The 21,128-nt window shown below is 36.8% G+C and overlaps 1 protein-coding gene across 1 annotated transcript; it reads right to left on the minus strand.

The window, feature by feature from the left end:
* Positions 1–1,245: 1,245 nt before the first annotated feature.
* On the minus strand, positions 1,246–17,991 carry cul2 (cullin 2). Its single transcript, XM_016282703.1, is given in 19 exon segments — positions 1,246–1,960; positions 5,418–5,534; positions 6,355–6,456; positions 6,578–6,966; positions 7,294–7,384; positions 7,512–7,598; positions 7,943–8,071; positions 8,217–8,276; positions 9,593–9,700; positions 9,805–9,929; positions 10,060–10,222; positions 11,084–11,194; positions 11,852–11,948; positions 13,878–13,960; positions 14,135–14,240; positions 14,873–14,967; positions 15,042–15,144; positions 16,307–16,446; positions 17,934–17,991. Coding segments are annotated over 19 exon segments (2,268 nt in total). The 5' UTR covers positions 17,964–17,991; the 3' UTR covers positions 1,246–1,828.
* Between the last annotated feature and the right edge of the window lie 3,137 nt (positions 17,992–21,128).

The raw sequence follows: 21,128 nt of genomic DNA on the forward strand, positions 1-21,128 counted from the left end.
GAAATGTAACGCAGGGAATTCTGGGAATGTGAATTTACAGTTATTCACTGTAAACTATTCAATCTTTTTCCACTTCCAAAAATGGTATACTACCGTAAAATTACATTACAGTTTTTCACCGTATATAGTAGGGAAACAGGTTTTTACTGTAGCATTTTTACAGTCTTTTACCGTTAAATTCATGGTCATTTTTGTGTGCTGGACTTAAAGCAGCGCAGCACAGAGACTTACTGCAAGTAACCCTAATCCTAGCCATATAGTAAGTACATGTAGTTAATTAATATTACTCAGTACTTAAATGTATAATTACACTGTAACAAAATGTTCATAATCAGATTGCGGTTACTTTATTTTAGATTACACGATTACAAATTATTCACAGAAAGGCAGTAAAATATAATTTATTAATCATTTTTTTTCTTTCCTTTCTAAAAATTCTACTGTGTGTCATTGTTTAGCTTTGAATATTTACAGTATGTAATGTACATTCATTTGCGATCCACGCTTCTGAATTTGGGGACAAAAGCACCTCTCCGGCAGCTACAGTATACTATGTATGAAACAAAGTTACTAAACACTGCTGACGTATAACTGACAAAAATATTTAAAACTGGAAGACTTCATATTTATTAATATTTCATGTGATGCAGATTCACAAATTTGTCCGCCCAACCCCTTTGACCTAAAATATTAACTTGAAGCCCCCCTGAGATTTAATAAAGTTAATATTTCAATAATTTAACAACACATTTGCATGTTTTGCTGTTGAGTGGTGACATTGCCATGCAGGTAAAAAAAAAATTAAAAAGTAAAAATTATATATATATATTTTTTTTTTTTTTTTGTTTACCTCTGCAGTTCTTTCATTTACTCCAGTTTGGGAAGCCCTGGAGTAAAGTAATGTTTAATGCATTTCACGATGTTAATGAGAAATAATTCTCCTTTTTGGTATACTTATAATCCCATTTAAATATATAAACAAGTTAAGTCAAAAGTAATCTAAAAGAAACCCAAAAGTAGTCAGAATGCATTGCCTACAAATTAGTAATCTACAGTAGATTAAATTAATGACTAACATTTTCATCATGTTATTAGTAATCAGTAACTGACTACAATTTGCAAGTAATCTACCCTGTACTACTCATAAATATGATCTTTCTGACATGATTTGAATGCACCATTAGAAAAAATATTGAGGTTCACCTTTAATATTGACTGACGATGAAGTCGTTCTTAAAACAGTTACGAAAAAAAGTGTGTTTTTTATTTGTTTATTTGACAAGCAGCAGAATCATGTTTGTCACCTCATATTTGTTTTTTATATCTTGAAAGTAAATGCAATTATCAGTATACCGGTTTTATTACAATAGTTCTTTGACTTTGATACATTAAAAAAAAGAATACACACAACAACTGCAACGTGAGAAAAGAAAGCGTGGTTGTTTTTTCGGCCGTTTCTCAAACACTTCACCTGTTTTGCTCTATGTGATGCATTTCATTCGCTCGCTTTCTCTTGTACGATTAAGTCTAAAAATGTATTATCCTTTTACGTTCGAGTAGCTATAGGCATTTTCCTTTTTCATAGACGCACTTGGCGTGGCACTGGTGATGTAAACAGCATAAAATCAGAAGGGGGCGGGATGGGGGTGCTTTTGATGACTGTCCAGCTACTCGGAGGCCCTTTTTAACAAAGATGGAGGCACAGAGTCCCGATTCGATCCGATGGTTGAGTGCCGGAGCCAGCCAGAGCCGAAAATAAAAGACATGTCTACCGTTCACGCTTAACGGCGTTTTTTTGTTTATTTTCTTTCATTAAATGAATATGTTTTTATGCGACATAGCTGTATTCGTCCGCAGAGCTCTGGCTTCGCTCGATGTACTGCTTGTCGATAAGAACCTCAATGCACTTCTTGATCATGCTGATACTCGGGTTGAATCTCGCTTTGGATTGGTTGATTACCTGCAAGAATAAGCACACACCAACAAAATTAGGCTGCTTATATTCGGGATAGCACACACTCATCTTGCACTTATCTTTTATACAGTACATGTGAGAAGACACGAGTAATAACGCAAAAAATTCAGCTTTGCATCACAGGAATAAATTGCATTTTACAATATATTCAAATAGAAAATAATTATTTCAAATTGTAATTTTCACAATATCACTGTTATTATTGTATATCAAATAAATCCAGTCTTGGTGAGCAGAAAAGACTTCATTAAAACATTTAAACATCAAGTTTCCATGACAACTACTGTATTACTACATTTCCAGTTCTGGATGCTAATTGGTCAATACAGTGATTATTTATATATATATAATTGTTTTTTTTTTTTTACTATTCTCTCTTGACTTTTTCTACAGATCTCTGGAACCCATCTTGGGACTCTTTTTTTTTTTTTTATAATAATAAGTAGCATAAGTTAAATGTATACAGTTTTCAGTATGTTAATGCTCTGATCCTAACCTTACATTCAGATATATGTTCTGTGCTTTCGGTGTCTGATTATAAACTTGATAATAATCTCTGGTTACAAGGACATTCTTGAGAATTGATAAGAACTGTCTTGTCACGATTGACCCAGAAACTAAGGATTTTACTTGTTCAGCAAAGCAGATTAAAGTTGCAGACTCTGTAATCCATATCTCCACAGTAAAATCAGCCTTCCTGTTTTTTTTTTTTTTACTATTTTCTCTTGACTTTTTCTACAGATCTCTGGAACCCATCTTGGGACTCCACTTTTTTTTTTTTTTATAATAATAAGTAGCATAAGTTAAATGTATACAGTTTTCAGTATGTTAATGCTCTGATCCTAACCTTACATTCAGATATATTTTCTGTGCTTTCGGTGTCTGATTATAAACTTGATAATAATCTCTGGTTACAAGGACATTCTTGAGAATTGATAAGAACTGTCTTGTCACGATTGACCCAGAAACTAAGGATTTTACTTGTTCAGCAAAGCAGATTAAAGTTGCAGACTCTGTAATCCATATCTCCACAGTAAAATCAGCCTTCCTGCAAGATAAAAAAGCAAGGCAAAGCTGCCTCGACTGCACCACTGTGTTCTTGATTTACTGTATATATTACAATGAATAAATAAATGCTGGACAGGATAAATTGTTATTTAATAAACCAACAAATTGAAAGGTTGAGCGCTGCCATTGTTATGAGCCATTTTCTGGCAGAAGATGTGTTTGATGCTGTTTGTTCCAAAGCAATGAGAAGCACATGGACTAACAGAGAAATCCACACACCGTCACACAAACACTGGACAGCTGCAGGAAGAGCTGGAGCACCACAGCCCATAATCAATCTATTTCATAATTCACACCTGCGTTTGTCCTTGCATTTACGGTAAACAGCTGAAGAAATGAGTAAATGTTTTATGTCATTACCACAGCTTTGACTAATCTGATCAATTTATTTTGATCAAATTACTTGTGGTTTTGCATGGAGTAATACTTTAGTTATGGAAGCCTGTTTAAGCCACAGCACAGAAAAAGGCAACTGTGACTATTTATCTCGCAATTCATACTCACGGTTCTGAGAAAGAAAAAAAAAGTCAGAATTGTGAAATTTAGTTGAGCACCTGGAGAGCACTTGTGGAATATCAGATTATGGTATTATGCAATTATTTCAAACTCATGTTTCTGATTTCCCCTTATAGTTAAAAAACGTCATTGGTGCAATGTGTCAATGCGCAGTGATAACACGGAACAGGGTGAAACAGTAGAAGAACAACGTTTGCATGTAAAATTTGTAATTATGATGAAAATTTCAGGTCAACTCTGAACAAAGGTGAAATAGATCCCAAAAGAATATATATCATAAAGAAAATAATGAAGAAAATAAAAGTCGTCGTCTATTTTAGGGTCATTATATATCAAAAATATATGTTTTAAGATTATTTTTTGTTTGCATTGTGACCTTATTTTAAGAAAATAACTCACAGTATCCCACAAATGATCATTATTGTAATATAATAATTATTTTAATAATAATAAACATAAATCATTGCAAGCAAACATCATTGTAGTATTTGCTCAGCTCAATTTAATATGCGGATTTTAAACAAATCTGGTCAGAAACAATGGGCCTCATTCATGAAACACGAGCAGGACAACTTTTTGTGTAAATCATTCGGAAAGTCGTTCTGACGTCAATTTTCCGTATTCTGAAAATGTTAGTTGGTACGAAAGCGCGTGTAAATGGTGCATAAAACATTCAAATGTTCTGTATTCTTTTAGACAAACTGATGCATTTTTATGAACTATGTGTTAGAATGATATTTAACGAGTTCATTTGCCCGGTCTTTTTCTTTTTTCGTTTTTTACTCTTTAACTTTGGGTAAAACGCAGAGCTCGTCACGTTCCCTTTTTACACAGCCGTCCAATCACAGTGGAGGAGGGGCGGGACAAACATTACATTGACCAACCATGATCATACTTGTACAACACAACAATGGAGAAATTAATATTGCTGGTTACTGCATATTTATATTCAGTAATATTCTCCAAAATAAGATACTTGTAACATGTTACTGCCGTGAATATTCCAAATCGTAGGAAACAACCCGTCACTCCAGAAAAATGCAGTGCCTCCACAGCTCTCTCAAGCACCACCAGCTGGTCGTTTTCAGAAGAGCACCAGGCTAAAAACGCTCTGATGGACACACGTTAATTTATTCATTTATTGTTAGGCATATAGCCTATTAGTCTCTTCTGCATTTATGCTATATAACTTACTAAACCTGAGAATCGAGTCCAAGGATTCCACACCATTCCTAGATACGTAATTTGCATAGCTGTAATTCATAGATGGGGAATATACTAATTGTGAATGAGCATGCCCCTATTTACGAATGATTGGAATTCATTAACATGCGCACATTTAACTATCAAATCTGACCTTTACGAAGTATTTGTGAATCCGGAGGAGAGTTTTCGGGAAGGTCCGTTTTACGCGTAAATTACTCAGAATTTACTCCTATATTTACGAATGTTTCATTAATGAGGCCCAATGACTTGATGTCATTGATTATCCCAAAACAGGCTTCTTTTTCTTCGTGAAAACTAAGTGAAAAATATTGTTTTCTTTTGATTTTGGGGTCAAATATGACCCAGATCACCCATGTGCATGGCTAGTGGAAAAACAGTGTGAGTTCAGAGCCAAATGTGTGTGTGAGCAGTAAAAACAGTCTCCATCACAGTATTCTTGTGTAACAGGCCGGAATGGATCTGATTACTTGTGCACAGAGTCTGATCTCTGCATCAGGTACCACACACACACACACACACACACACACACACTCCTGTACACCTTACACGCTCGCTTTAACGTCTGAAGCCACAAATTCAGATCTGAAACTAAAAGGTTGCAGCGTTAGCAGACGAGAACCTGTCATCTCACCTCCTGTATGAGAGCGTTGTGTCTCAAGACTTTCCTGGCTTTCATAATCCTCACTATAGCAGCCTGTAAATACATTTTCCTGTCTTCATCCACGGCACTCCTCGTCTGTTCCAGCTCCTGACGCACACAAATAACATCACAGCGTTAATACCACTAGATATATAACAGGATCGACCCAGGACATCTGCTCAACATGTGCTGGGAGATTTGTCTGATTTTATAGAGGAATTTGAATGTAACGTTTCGCCACAATTAATGTTTTAAATCAAGGAATCACCATCTTTAATAAAACCCTAAAATCAGACAAAATTAGACAAATGCATTGACCTAAGAAATATTTAGCGTTTTTCTTATTTTTAGTGCTGACAAACGATTAATCGCATCCAAAATAAAAGTTTTTGTTTACATAACATGTGGGTGTGCTGTGTATATTTATTATGTATAGATAAATACAAACACATACAGTATATATTTTGAAAATATTTACATGTATATATTTATATTATATATAAATATATTTAATATATAAACACAACATATTTTTCTGAAATATATACATGCATGTGTGTGTATTTATACATACATAATAAATATACACAGTACACACACAACTTTTATTTTGGATGCAATTAATCGCGATTAATCATTTGACAGCTCTACTTATTTTATATTACTTCTATACATATAAGATACGTTTAAGACAAGTTCGTACAATACGTGTCTTCATATTTCAGGCATCTTTTCTGCAAAGATATTTTGAACTTATTTTTCACGCGTGCTGCACTTGGAATAGATCTTTAACCAGACGTTGCATGTTTTGAATGAAGAGAATGTTACTTGAATCATGTTATAGTTATGTTAAGTTAAATATTGAAATGGTTTTCTTGAATTGGTCAAACGTTACGATTGAATTTTCCGCCGCATCGAGTCTCTGTACCTGTGGCGTGTCTTTCTGCATCGATGTTGTGATCTTGAACTTTGTTCTTTTACTGGTGAAACTCATAATTAGGGAAAACGTGGATTCGGCTTCGATCTCCTCCTGGAGGAAAGGAGAACGTGGGAGTCTAGTTATGATAAATCAATTAACAGTTTGCTGAAAAGTCAAGCCACAGATGAAGCTGATTTGCAAACACCTGTGGCCTCGCTGATCTCAGACTTACTTTCTGCGAGTCGTGACTGATCATCTTGACGTCCAGCAGGGATTTAATGGTCTTCTGGAGCTCCTTCTCGTTCATCTGCGTGCTGTCCTGCAGTTCTTTGTAGCTCACAGTCTCGCTGTTGTTGAACGCCAGCAGAACGGCCATCTGATAGGTGGTCACCACCGCCACGTAGGGCTTGGACAGATAATTCATCTTTACCTCGCCTGACACAAACAAGAACCAGTGTTGTTAAAAAATTACTTTTTGTTAACTTAAATACAAATAAAATATTTGATTAAGAAAAATTAGATGCCGCTTCAACCCTTTCTCTGGCCATTATAATAAAACACGCCGTTTTCGCAACTGCCCCTTTAAGACTTTATTATGTAAATTACCTCTGTTATTATTGGCTTATCATTTTGCATGTAAAATGAGCAGCAAAATCCTTTTATATAAATGTGGGCAGTCATATGTTAATCTTTTTCCAAATGGTTGTGATGTCAAAATAGAGGTCATTTCTAAATGTATTTAATTTCATTATTTTAATAATTACTTCATTATTTGGGGGGCTTTTCTCAGTTAATATTGATATATGCAGTTAATTACAATAATTTCATTTTTTTTCAGTCAGCATATCGTTTAAAAAATAAATTCACTCCATTAACAGTCCTAATATTATATATTTACAACTAAAACTAAACATCTAAACAGAATATTTGACAAATAATAGAAATGACAACTTGAACTAATATTAAAACTGAAAACAAAACAATAAAACAATATGTACATTCTGTGCAGTTTGCTCGTGAATTCATAGCCACACGCTTGCTGCGAGGCAAAGGACAGGGGAGGGAACCGAGAGCGAGAAAAACAGTGAAAGGGCTGCTCGCTTTAATCACACAGTGAATGTTCACCTGTGAACATTTTAACACACTTTTCAAGAAAGACGACAAACCTTCAGTTTGTTGATCATGGCTTCCTCTGAGTCCATGGATAATGAAAGTCCATGTATTAACCTCTTTGCAAGCATTCTGGCGTAAAACTAAGAATAAACAACAATTAAAGAGAGAGTAAAACAAGGAATTAGAAAGTACAGACCACAAAATACTGAAAACACCACCCGTACCAGACACAAAATGTAAAAAAAAAATCTTAAAGGAAGGAAGATGAGTAATATTTGATGATAAACATTGATGTTGGCTTGACAAAGCTTAACCTGGTAGTAAAGTATAAAAATAAAACATTTTAACAGGTTAAAGTTTGAATGTTTTAATGTCAGCTAGACCGAAAGTAAGTCAGATAAAAGGAGGAAAACATACAAAATCCCATTGTTTTCAGCAGGGTGATTTTCTGTTCTCCTGTAGATAAATCAAGTCATGGCCTCACCTTCTGAAACACATCTTTGTCATCAATGTATTTGAAGACCGTGATGAAGCTGGTCAGTTTGTCCTCCACTTCATTCTCCGTCATTCCTTTTGCAGATTTCTTCAACAGATTGTCACAGTACTTAGCCAGCTGTGCCACAGCACGAGAAACACCGGCGAAGAGGAAAAGCAGTGTTAACGTTCTGACCGTGCGTGTTCATTAGCTTCATTCAGAGTTTATTTAGTCATCCTGATCTAACGTTGGCAGTAGCTGAGGATAAACAGTGATTACACACCAGCTCAGGCGCTTTGCAGATGGATTTGGGCTCTCTGTAGTTCACTACTGAAGTCAAGGCCTGGAGGGAAATGAGCAATAAAATCACAAACCACAGTGTTTCTAAACACTCGCATGCATTCTGATCTCAGATACCCCCTACTGGTATTAAAGGGAGAAGGGTGATGAAGTTGGTAATATGCGGCTGCTAAGTATGTGTTATGTTATGATATGTTATGTTATATGTTATGTTATGGTTGCATTATATTACATATTAAAAATATCCATGCTTGCATTTGTATTGTTTATATTGATTAGTCAGAGGGGCAGGTGCAGCGGAGGACTTATTTCACTGCGCTGCAGAGCCGAGAGATTCAGAAGATCTTTCATCCCGACGGCCATTGTGCTGTTTAATAGTTCTTGAACCCTTTACCTCTCTTTTATTGTTATTTTCTTAGTGTAAATTTGACAAAACAATGTATATGTTGGGGCAATGGGTTTCGGGTATGCCTTGGTATTTATTTTATTCATCTATTTATTTTTATTATTGGATTTGAAGGACCAGGTATAACATTTAAGATTTATTTTATTCATCTATTTATTTTTATTATTGGATTTGAAGGACCAGGTATAACATTTAAGTCAGTAATTAGTTGATTACTATTTATTTTTAGGATTATGTGTATTTTTTATATGCATGTCTTTTATGTATCTGTTGTGTGTTTGCTTGTCTACGGTGTTTTTGGATATGTGTGATCTACTGGATCATTGAATTTTGAATAAAGTATTATCTATCTATCTATCCGTCTGTATTGATATTTTACTATCATTAAATGCATCATCCATTCATTCATTCAAAGTATTGATGCTTTTACTATCATGTTATGTATTATATTGCATTACATTATATATTAATGATTTCTATAATTGCATTTGTATTATTTCAAAGTAATTATGTTTTTAGTTATAATAACTGTTATAATATGTTATTATAACTGTTTATAGTTATATTTTCTATGAATAAATTCCATAATTACATACGTATTATATCAAAGTATTGATGTCTTTACTATCTTTATGTTATTTATTATATTACATTATATAGAAATCATTTCCATTACTGCATTTGTATTGTTTTAAAGTATTGATGTTTTTACTATCATTATGTTATTTACATTACATTACATATAATTGCATTTGTGTTATTTTAAAAGTATTTAAGTTTTTACTATTATATTATATATTAAACATTCATAATTGCACGTATAATATTTCAAAACACTGATGTTTTTACTATCATTCTGAAATATGAAGAAGAGTAATATAGTCTAAATGTTTGCTTGGTACTGTATATACACTTGTAAATCCTTTATGAACTGCGTTGAAATGTAAATGTACCTTATCAAGCGCACTCATGAAGTGTTGGTCCCCATTCAACACTGTGTTAATCAACTGGACAAATTTACTATGAACCTCCAACACTGACTCCACAAACAGGGTTGGCATCTGCAGGACAAAGATCAGAGGAAAACATGCAATTAATGCTATATACAAACAATTCTGTACATAAAGCGGTTTTATTTAGCTATGCATAATTTTTAGACACTTACGTTTTCCTGAGAGAGGTTACTGGTGGCTCTGAGACCCTCATCGTGGATGTGGACCTGGAGCTCCTGGATCATGTGAGGTAAGCCGCTGGACACGGCTCGCAGTAGCGTGTACATATTCGCCATATCTGAAACCAAACACACCATCAGGACGTCCTACAGTTATAACATGCCAACTGAGACACATACGTACAAACATAAATCCATAAGCCGAAAGTGAAAGCTCAAACTGGTTATAAGTGTAACTAAAGTGCTGACCGTCTCTCTTTTCCTGTCTGATGATATTTTGACACTCGCCGTGCAGGAACTGCAGGTGATCGGCCACCATCCTCTGCTGACATTCATGGATGACTTTGGCGTAAGAGCTGGGGTGCAGATACTTCCGACATCTCACCTCCTCGTCTTTCAACCGGCCTAAAACCTGCCGAAACAGAGAGCATCAGCCACTGGCCAGCAGAGAAAATAAAGCTTCCTTAAAGGAACACTCCACTATTTTTGAAAATGACCAAAGAGTTGATCAAAAGTGACCAAAGAGTTTCGATATTTTTCCTATTTAAAACTTTACTCTTCTCATCGTGTACTAAGACCGACGGAAAATGAAAAGTTGTGATTTTCTAGGCCGATATGGCTAGGAACTTTACTTTCATTCCGGCGTAATAATCAAGAGACTTTGCTGCTGTACCATGCGTGCAGCAGGCACAGTGATCTTACGCAGTGCCTGAAAATAGGCTAACTTCTGTCAACATAACCAACGTGACCACTTGCTTGCACAGGGAGCGTGCTGGGGACTATTTTCAGGCGCTGCACAATATCACTGCGCCTGCTGCATCCATGGTACGGCAGCAAAGTCTCTTGATTATTACGCTGGAATGAGAGTATAGTTCCTAGCCATATCGGCCGAGAAAATCACAACTTTTAATTTTCCGTCGGTCTTAGTACACGATGCAACTAAAAATGTAATAGGAAAAATATAGAAATCCTTTGGTAATTTTTGAGCGAGATGCTAACGGTCTAATCAGATTCAATGATCTATGCTAAGCTACAGCTAAAAGTGCTACCGCCAGACCCGGAGATCGGCTGAATGAATTCGAAAACGGTAAAACTCAACTGTTTAACTCTAGGGGAGTTGGAAAATGAGCCTATTTTCAAAAATAGTGGAGTGGTCCTTTAAGATCACCAGATATCAAACAGCAACATGCGAAACAGACAGAACGATCAGAAACATGTTTACGTAATTGATCAAAATGCAAAAGATGGACAGGTTATGGTTACAGCATCTCACCTTCTCCATATACTGGGAGCAGTTGGACTCCTGCAGTAGATTGGAGGCTTCCTGTTTGTAATACTCTCCGGTTTTTGTCAGGAACGGCCCCTCAAAGATCTCCTGATAAAACTGAGTAAAGGGGAAAAAAATGGTGTGGCCTTCAAATGAGATGCATGATTGCTGATACACAAACTCTGAGCATGCAAATATGTACACAAATGTTTGCGGTCTGTAAGATGTTTCCGAAAAAGTCTCTGCAGCTCACCGAGGCTGCATTTATTTGATCAAAAATACAGTATTGTGAAATATTATTACCATTTAAAAGAACTTTTCAATGTGATTATGTTCAATTGTAATTTTTAGCTGTGTTCAAAGCTGTATTTTCAGCATCATTACTGCAGTCTTCAGTGTCACATGATCTTCAGAAATCATTATAATAAGATGATTTGCATTTCTGATTATCATCAATGTTGAAAACATTTTTTCATATTTTTGTGGAAACCGTGATGTAATCTTTTGGAACATTAGAAATGTCTTTACTGTAATTTTTGATCAAATTAATGCATGCTTGCTGAATTAAAAATATTATTTTTCTTTCAAAAAAAAAAAAAAAACTGACGCAAACTTTTAAACAGTAGAATACACTTTTTTTTTTATATATATATATATATATATATATTTACATAAAATATTACTGAAGTTTCATGATTGCACAAACTAAGCACAAACTAAAAAAAAAAAAGATCAATGACACATAAAAAAAACTACCAAGACAGAGACACTCACCTTTAGAGGAAACTTTTTCTTGTACTGTTCAACATGAACAAAGGAGTTGATAACCCCATGGATTACTTTCTGATTTGGGTCCTCTCCACTTCGGTCGCTATGGAAACAACATTGAAACTGAATAAGTCTGCACATGTATCCTCAAACAAAGTATACTGAAACAACTTGGGTTCAGACCATGCAATCATAGAAATTTGATGGAAAGTATCTGTGGTACCAAAGACTTCTGCCATAGATCATTTTTAGTTTGTAGAAACAAACCGTAAACGCATTTACAGTAATACACAACAGAAACTACAGGCAAATGGGCAGAATGGTTTAAAAGCATAAACGTGAAGCTTGTATTTTTCTACAGCACTTGTTTGAGCTAGTGTGCATATTAAAGGGGTCATATGATGCAATTTCAAGTTTTGCTTTCTCTTTGGAGTGCTACAAGCTGATTGTGAATAGATAAGATCCCTGAAGCTGCAAAGACTAAAGTCTCAAAACCAAAGAGATATTCTTTATCAAAGTTAAGACTCGTCCACGCCCCCCTAAAACGGCTCGTTTAAACACACCCCCACATGTCTACGTCACTATGTGGGAAGATTTGCATACCGCCCAAATGTTCACACAAAGAAAGACGACGTAACTTTGATTCTCGCTGTAGTATTGTTGTTGCCGCCGCCATGTCGTGGAGACGCTGTGTTTCGTTATGAAAGTGAAACTACTTTGTTTGGTCTTACAAAAGAGGACACAACTAGAAATCAGTGGTTAAGTTGTATTTACAACACTGTTCCAGAACAGTTTCCTGATCCTGGGAGAGTAGACTATAATGCCGGCAGTTCTGACTCACAGACTGTAAGTACGTTTTTTATATTTAATGGATTTGCCACTGACGATTCAAACGTGCGTTTTAAGCAGTGTAGAGTAGGGCTTGTTGTTAGTCATTTCTCTGATCACAAATGAAGACATGGTTTTATGTTTACGCAGCGCGATACGCAACGCGTAAAAAGACAGTATAAGTCATTATAATCCGTAATTATGTCCCCACTGGATGCAACAAATGCCTCGTTTATAATGGGTTTTATTGTTTTTGTCTCGTCGCTCCGGCCGGACAGGGCATCATCACAGTATGGTGAGGGGCGTAACATTTCCGTCACACGCTTGAGGTATTCGGCCAATCACAACGCACTGGATAGCTGGCCAATCACAGCACACCTCGCTTTTCAGACCGATGAGCTTTGTAAAAATCGAGGCGTTTCAGAAAGGCGGGGCATAGAGGAGAAACAATAATGTACAGTATGTGGAAAATAATGTGTTTTTTTAACCTTAAACCGCATAAACACATTGCATTACACCAAATAATGTTCTTTTTAGCAGCATCATATGACTGCTTTAAATATTTTCCATAATTCATGACTATCCATTTAAGCCAGTCTTAGGCCCTGTCCACACAAATGCGGTTATTTTTAAAACCGCAGCTTTTTCTACGCGGTTTGGCTGTTCGTCCACATGTAAACGCAGCACCAGGTCACTGAACCGAACATTTTTCAAAACGCCTGCCAGGGTGAAGATTTTCAAAAACTCCGGTTGCAGTGTTATCGTGTAGACGGCGAAACCGGAGTTTTTGGCTTGTGACGTCGGAGCCTGCGCTGTTATCTCCGCCTACTGGAGACTTTGTCAGGCTTCTGATTGGCCAACATGGCTTTACGGTTGAGATTATATCGCCACCTATTGGTTTGGCATGCTCTTGACAGTGCTTCATAGCATGCGTTTGCGTTTCCATGTGGACGGAGATTTTTTTTAAAAATAAAAATACCCGTGTACGTGTGGACATGGCCTTAGATGATAATCTAAAATCTTGAAATAGATTAAACAGTTAAAATATCCAATATTGGTTGAAAAGAAAAGAAAATATTTATTGAAATGTTATCTTTTTAATTTAATTTAATTTTTATTATAAATTTGATTGAAATTAATACAAATGTTTTAGGTTAAAGTATTTAACCAGAAAACATTCCTTCTCTTTTCAAGTTTAACTTACTTCTTGATCTCTTTCAGAAGCATCCCGATCAGCATCGGCTGAAGGGGCTCAATCATTAGCTTCCGCCACATGTCAAGTGCAAGCTAAAAACAACAACAAAAAAACAAAAAAATCTTACAAAACTTTACAATATGCGAAAGAATAAACACCACAATTTGAAATGTGCATAGCTTAATATCCAATCTGTTTAGATTTAGAAAAATGTTCATATGCCACCAGCTTGAGTCATGAGATACTGGTTATAAAACCATGCATACCTCTCCAATCTCCATTAAGGGCTCATTCATATCCACTCCTCCGTATCCGTACTGCAGGTCTGCTTCGGTCAGCTTGTTCTTCTTAATAAACTGTGTGTTAAGGTACCTGCGGGAAATTCATGAAAACACTCATTAAGGAAAATCAGTTGCTATCATTTTAGATGAATAAGTGCGTGTTGATGCACAATAAAGCCACAGGTGACGTCAGTTCAATAGCTGCTTGTTTCCACAGCTGACCAAGAGCAGCAGGACAGTGATGGGGTTCAGTCCAGCATGATGAAATCAAGCCCAAACTGACCAAAGCCCTTAGCGAGGCCGAGGTCTGCGTGCCAGAGAAACAATACCTTGTGCACTCAGAGTACTGCATGAGAGCGAGCCGTCAGAACCAGTAATAATGAAATGTATGATTGCAAATAAAGCAAATAAAATATTGTCCCTAAGTAGTGTGCAATATCCCTCAACCAACCATATTAAAGTCTAGTGAGTGTATGTTCACTATTGCAAACACAACAGGCACACTTCAGGGAATACTGTATGATCCCACGGTGCAATGCTTCACTTGCCATTTCAACAGTTCCTGTTGAACTTAAAGCAACATCAATAAATGATGAAAGAACTTTCATTTTTGGATGAACTATCCCTTTAAACTTGGCAAGGAGAATTGTATCACTGAAAAGTATTGCACACATCATCTTTAATTTCCACAAGAGTTCCCTCTGCAACAGTAGCTGAACTCACCTGTATAAGCAATCCATGTACTCAGCACCTTTGCTGTATTCCTCCCAGTATCTGTGATACATCACCAAAACCTTCTCCTCCGACTCCAGGACTCTCTGCAAGACACACACACCGCAATGACGCAACAGTTAAACCGTGATGACACTGGCCTGAACCACGAGCATCTTACCTTGAACAACTGACGGACGTGATTTTCCAGAAACACCTTCGTCTCAGTGTACAGTCTTTCCCCTAAAGGCTCTGGATACGCAACACACAGCGCATAAATGTCACTGAAACTCCCGTTAAGGAGATTTCAATGCAGGATGCATGTAACTTACACTACCGTTCAAACGTTTGGGGTCAAGCAGATGCCATAAAAACGTACAATTTAAAAGAACTGATTTCTTATTTATTCCTGTGATGCGCAGCTGTATTTTCAGCAGCATTGCTCCAGTCTTCAGTGTCACGTGATCTTCAGAAATCAGTATAATATGCTGCTCAAGAAACATTTCTGATTATTAACTTCACTATAATGATTCTTTGATGAATAGAACAGCATTTATTTGACAAAGAACCTTCTGTAATTTGTAATGTCTTTACTAGGCCTGTTGCAATAATCATGACATGACCTCAATCATTTTTGGTGACGCAATATATCGCCCATTATATTTTCTTAAAAATTAATGCCACCATGTTTGGTACATTCCACTTGCGCCTGTGTCTTCTGCAGCTTCTCGTACATAACGTGGTGTAGTCATGAGCTGCTAGTTCAAATTTTAAAAATGCTTCTACAAACAATGATTAATCTGCAGATATGGCCTTGTTTAGAGCTCTGTGTCTTTGTGCATACGGACATCTGACTGCTGAGTAGTGCTTGTGTGTTTCAGCAATAGTGTGCACGCTTACTTTACAGAGAAAAGAAGGTCAGGGCAAAATCTGTAGATGGAAAAATCTCCAAACAAGTTCTTTGTGCACTTTTTGTTAGAAAATGTGTATTTACTATTTATTCAGGTATCTAATATTTTGATACTTAATTTCCATGATTTAAATATTCTTAAAAATTAAAAGTTTGTTGTCATTTGGAAGTGTGTAGGCCTTCTTGCATTATTATGCGGTTACATTATGATTATATATTCAGTGGCATAAAATGGTCTTTAAAATGACAATAATATCGCTTATCGCAATTATTTCTGGGGCAATATATCGCACAACAAAAAGTCGTTATCGTGACAGGCTTAGTCTTTACTGTCACTTTTGCATCCTTGTGGAGTATTCATTTCTTTTAAAATCTTACGGACCCCAAACTTCTGAGTGGTGATGTACATATAAAGTAGAAAGAAACGAAAACAAAACAATCTGATTACAAGAAACGAGGGGGAAAAGAGGAAGCAACAGTTTCATTGCACATCATCTGAATCAGGACAGATGTGTCTCTACTAGAGTGCAGGATACGAGAAGCGGTCGTTCCACGTTGCTCTCTCCACGTAATCAAGCATCACAACCGCTCTGATTGTCGTCAGGAGCTTGTTCCACGTCTCATCGAAATCCACCACCCGCGGTTTTAAGGACATGGTGCGTGGCTTCGGCTTTAACTGGGGGAAAAGACATGAAGACTAATTCATTACATCATTAGCGCTGTCATTGTTAACTTAAACCCAGAAGAAATCGTAATAAGTTGACGTTGAAGTACTAAATGTGCTAAAAGTAAAACTGAAACCAAAAGCTAAACTAATGAGAAAAGCACAAAACAAAAGAAATGACCAAAACTGAAACCTATATAATACAGTATATATAAAACACGAGCGAATTAAAAAGATGAAAAAGGGGTTTTCAAGCATCAAAACAAATAAAAATGTAACATGGCTTTAAATTGTGTTTTTCTCCATTGGGGTTTAATTTTATTTTTTTTCTATGCAAAAATCATACCAAAATATCTTGTCAGGCATATTTAGATCAAGAATCATTAGATGACATTAAAAGGCTCACAGCGCAGCCCACAAATTACTAATGATTTGTAATTTAAAATCTTTTCCAATATCCGTCAAACAACTACGTTTCACCCATCTGTCATCAAGACATTTTCAATCATTTAAAATAGAATAAAATTTAGTATGATCATTTTTTCTTTTCTTTTATACACTTTTTGTATTTTATATTAAGTATGTCGTTTCATTTTTACATAAATATATCTGTAACTCTGAAGGACGATTGAACATTATTTCACCCATATTTTGGCATTTTATTTTCACAAACGTTATTTGAAACATTAACCCTTTAACTGTCACTCACATTTTTTGAGCATAGACGTGAAAGTGCACGATCCAAACTTACATTTTTATAATTCATGAACGAAAACATTTTGTAACATGATATTGACGTGCCATTTTCATGGTAATGCAACGTTTGATTTTAAAATGGGTTTCAAATGACGATTTTTGAGATTTAAAGTCTTAGACCTTTCCAACAATATATAGTTTGTCATGATTAGATTAGGATTTAATTGCAATCTAGTGAAGTAAACTTAGGCGTCCCGTGACAGTTAAAGGGTTAATCAAAGCAGACACTTTACTCGTATATGCATTCAATGCATATAAATTCACTTTTGCAAATATTATTTGATGCAGACACCAAAATGGGATGCCTCGTCTTTGACTCATAAACAAATACATTAATAGTATATAAATATAACACAGAATCCATGCATTTGCATGACTTCTGCGAGTTGAAACGCGTGGATAAGTAAATGCATTTTATAGAGATTGCTCATAGAAATAGACTGTGACAAGAAACAGACAAGTTTCTGATTTCTGCAATCCTTGTCATTTATCTTACATAAACCTCCCCGTTCTCAATATTTCAGCAGCACTAGTATCTCCCAATGAAAACCACACAAGGCTTGTGTATATGCTGTGTGTGATTTCATCTGACAGCTCTGTTTGGAAGAGTTAGAAGACATGCACGCCTGGCTTCTACACAAACCCAGCACCAAAGCCCACTAACAACAACACATTCAATGAGAAACTAACTGTTAGAGTGACTGATTGTCTTCATAAAGACAGATCAGCAAAGACCAACTTACTTCAGAGGTCCATAACCTCAGTGTCAACATCCAGCACAGCTGTCAACCCACATCGAAGTATACATATCCCCTGATCTACACAGCAATATCTCCATAATTACTCAAAGCAAACGAGTTTGCATCTCCAGCAGACCCACATCACAAACACTTACTTGATCTAAAAGAGAGTCACCCCCAAACTGCAGAGGCCTAGTTACACATACCATGACATAACTGCATGAAAACAGAGGCTGCTGGGTAATTATAAGCACATATGATTGAATAACAGCCGTGTATTGTGGTAAACAAACACACACACACGCGCGCGAGCGTGTGTTTACAACAGCTCGGTGTGTGTTTGTGACAGAAACACAGTGTTGTGGAGCTGAAGCAGAAGCTAGCGTCTGTGCTAACAGGAGCGCTGCTCTCACACACACACACACACACACACACCTGAGTTTGAGAAAGCCCTGCTGAGCTGCGAGTCTCTGGCGGTCCGCAGGCTCGGGTGTGCCGGGTCCGGGTGTGCTGTCCGCGGGTCAGAGTGTCACAGCTGCGGGGTTGAAGTCGAGCTGTCAGGACGCTGGATTCCTCTCTCTCCCTCTACACCTCTGCCATTGCCTCTCGCGGACTGCACCACTGCGTCAGCTGGAGGGGTGGACGAGGGCAGTTAAGGATGGAGATGGATATTAGAACCTTTAATCTACGTGAGACGCTTAACATAGGTTTACTTGGGAACGTATATAGATATTATGTATGACTGGGGTGCGTGGTGCATAAAACGAATGATAATAATGTATAGCAGCTTTTACCGGACTCCCCTTTTTACTGGTGGTATGGCCGAAAAGTACGGCAGCTGTTGGCGGACATTAGTCGTGACTGAAGAGCTGTGAGATGAGATGGCATTATGGACTCGATTTTAAAGAAATGTAGCCATTCTTATTCCTTTGAACGATTCCGGGCCCTTAATAGGTGCATTAACGATCAGTGTAGTGCTTTTTCAGAAAGAAAAATGTTTAAAACCTGCTTTTTGCATTTACTGTACTCATCAAGTCTATTGCCAAATGACATTTAACTGTTCAACTAAACAAATAGCCTATAACGAACCAGAAATCAGTTTCGGTCCGCCAAAAGGTCTTTATAATGGCTTTCACAGTCATTTTAAAGGTGGCATAAATTCATATTGCTTTAATATGTGTGGCCTTCTCTCCTTAAAAACTGTGAACTGTTGTTTAAACTCAATTGTGCAATGTTTTGTAGAGCACTTCAAAGATACAACTAAGCAACTCAGCTTTTGTGTTTTTGCACGTTGATAAAACATAAAACTGATTCTGATGTTCAAAAACAAGCATCAGAGATGCACAGAACAACCTCCTGGACATCAAGCAGTCCGATCTTCAGAAGCGGCCGTTCAACAGAGACTGATCATCTCACATCTCAGCTTGTCTAGCAGACATTTCTTACTTGATGTCTTATCCCATCCTTGATGAATGTCAAATAAACCGTAAAAAGAAGAATGTTCTCGTCAGAGCAAGTATCGAGACTTGCTGCTGCCAACACATCCACAACATGCTGCTGTGAGCATGTAAGAAATGCTGCTGCTGCAAATATAACATACATGAAATACCTCGTAGCACAGCTATACAGGTGGAGCTGGGGAAGGTGGAGGGTTACTGAATCAAGCTGCGACTGCTACAGCGAGCACTAGTCATGTATTTGAATGATTGAGCAGCGAGCTCATTGGCTACCGATACAGGAGAGAACCAATCAAGCCTTCTTCAAGAAACAGCTAAAAACACATATATTCTTGACCCTCTAAAGCAGTGAATCTCAACCTTTTGGCGTACCGGACCCCAGTCCAATTCAGAACCATCCTCAAGGACCCCCAGAACAAAATTGACTCGTATCATTTGTGTCTTTGTGAGGACCAAATGCAGTCAAGTTAGCTGACTTGTCCAGTATTTGGCCATATCATCAGCTATATTGGAATTTGCTTTCATGGGAACATGTCATGTCAAAATATACAAAATGTATACAAAAATTCATACTTTATACGGACCCCCTGGCCTTATATCAAGGACCACTAGGGGTCCACGGACCCCTGGTTGAGAAACACTGCTCTAAAGCACTCTCTATTCTATTTATATTATATCTAATTGTTTTCTTTTTATAAAAAACAACAACCCTCAGTCTAACACTAGCATTCTCTATTTTTATTTTCTATTCTATCTACTTGTTTTCTTTTTAATTATTATAAATAATAATAATAACTTGACCTTCAATAGCTCGGTTTTCTTTTCTATCAAATTTTTACTCTTTTTATTTATTATAAAGAACCTTGCTAACCGGGACTTTGCTCTTGCTCTTTTGGTTTGATTGCCTCTATTGTGTTCATTTGTATGTTGCTTTGGATAAAAGTGTCTGCTAAATGCTTAAATGTAAATGATTGGTGCACTGTACTCTTATGTCATTTTGGCCTGACATATTTTTTTGGCATTTATTGCCTTTTATTAGGACAGGACAGTTAGCCAGGATTCGAACTCGGGATGCCCGAAGCGCAACGGCACTGTATATTGGCAGCGCACTGCCCACGAGGCCATTGGTCTGATTTGTTTTTTAATCATCTAATTTCTTTTTAATTGTACAAACTTTAATAAGATGCAGCTCTCGCCTGGTCGCCCACTGAAGCTAAGCAGGGCTGAGCCTGGTCACTACCTGGATGGGAGACCTCCTGGGAAAACTAGGCTGCTGCTGGAAGCAAGTACACTCTTAAAAATAAAGGTGCTTCACAATGCCATAGTAGAACCTTTTTTTGTTCCATTAAGAACCTTTAACATCTGAAGAACCTTTACATTTCACAAAAGGTTCTTTGAAGGTTCTTCAGATTATAAAAAGGTAAGAAAGAGATGGTTCTTTAAAGAACATTTTACTGAATGGTTCTTTATGGAACCAAAAATGCTTCTTCTATGGCATCGCTGTGAAGAACCTTTTAAGCACCTTTATTTTTAAGAGTGTGTAGGTCTCTGCAGAAAGTAATGGGAGTTACCAGATTGGGGCGTTTTTAGACCATGTAACCTGATTGGCTGACGTCATAGTGACGGTAGGTTTAGGGGTGGGGTCAGGTAAGGGGGATCACCCAGCAGTTTGAAAACACCCACAAAGTCAGAAATGCCCACTTTTGCTCTGCAGAGACCTCAGTCTCGCTGGAAGAGGTGT

Source organism: Sinocyclocheilus grahami, unplaced genomic scaffold, assembly GCF_001515645.1.
Source record: "Sinocyclocheilus grahami isolate Dianchi unplaced genomic scaffold, SAMN03320097.WGS_v1.1 scaffold164.1, whole genome shotgun sequence".
Taxonomy (NCBI): domain Eukaryota; kingdom Metazoa; phylum Chordata; class Actinopteri; order Cypriniformes; family Cyprinidae; genus Sinocyclocheilus; species Sinocyclocheilus grahami.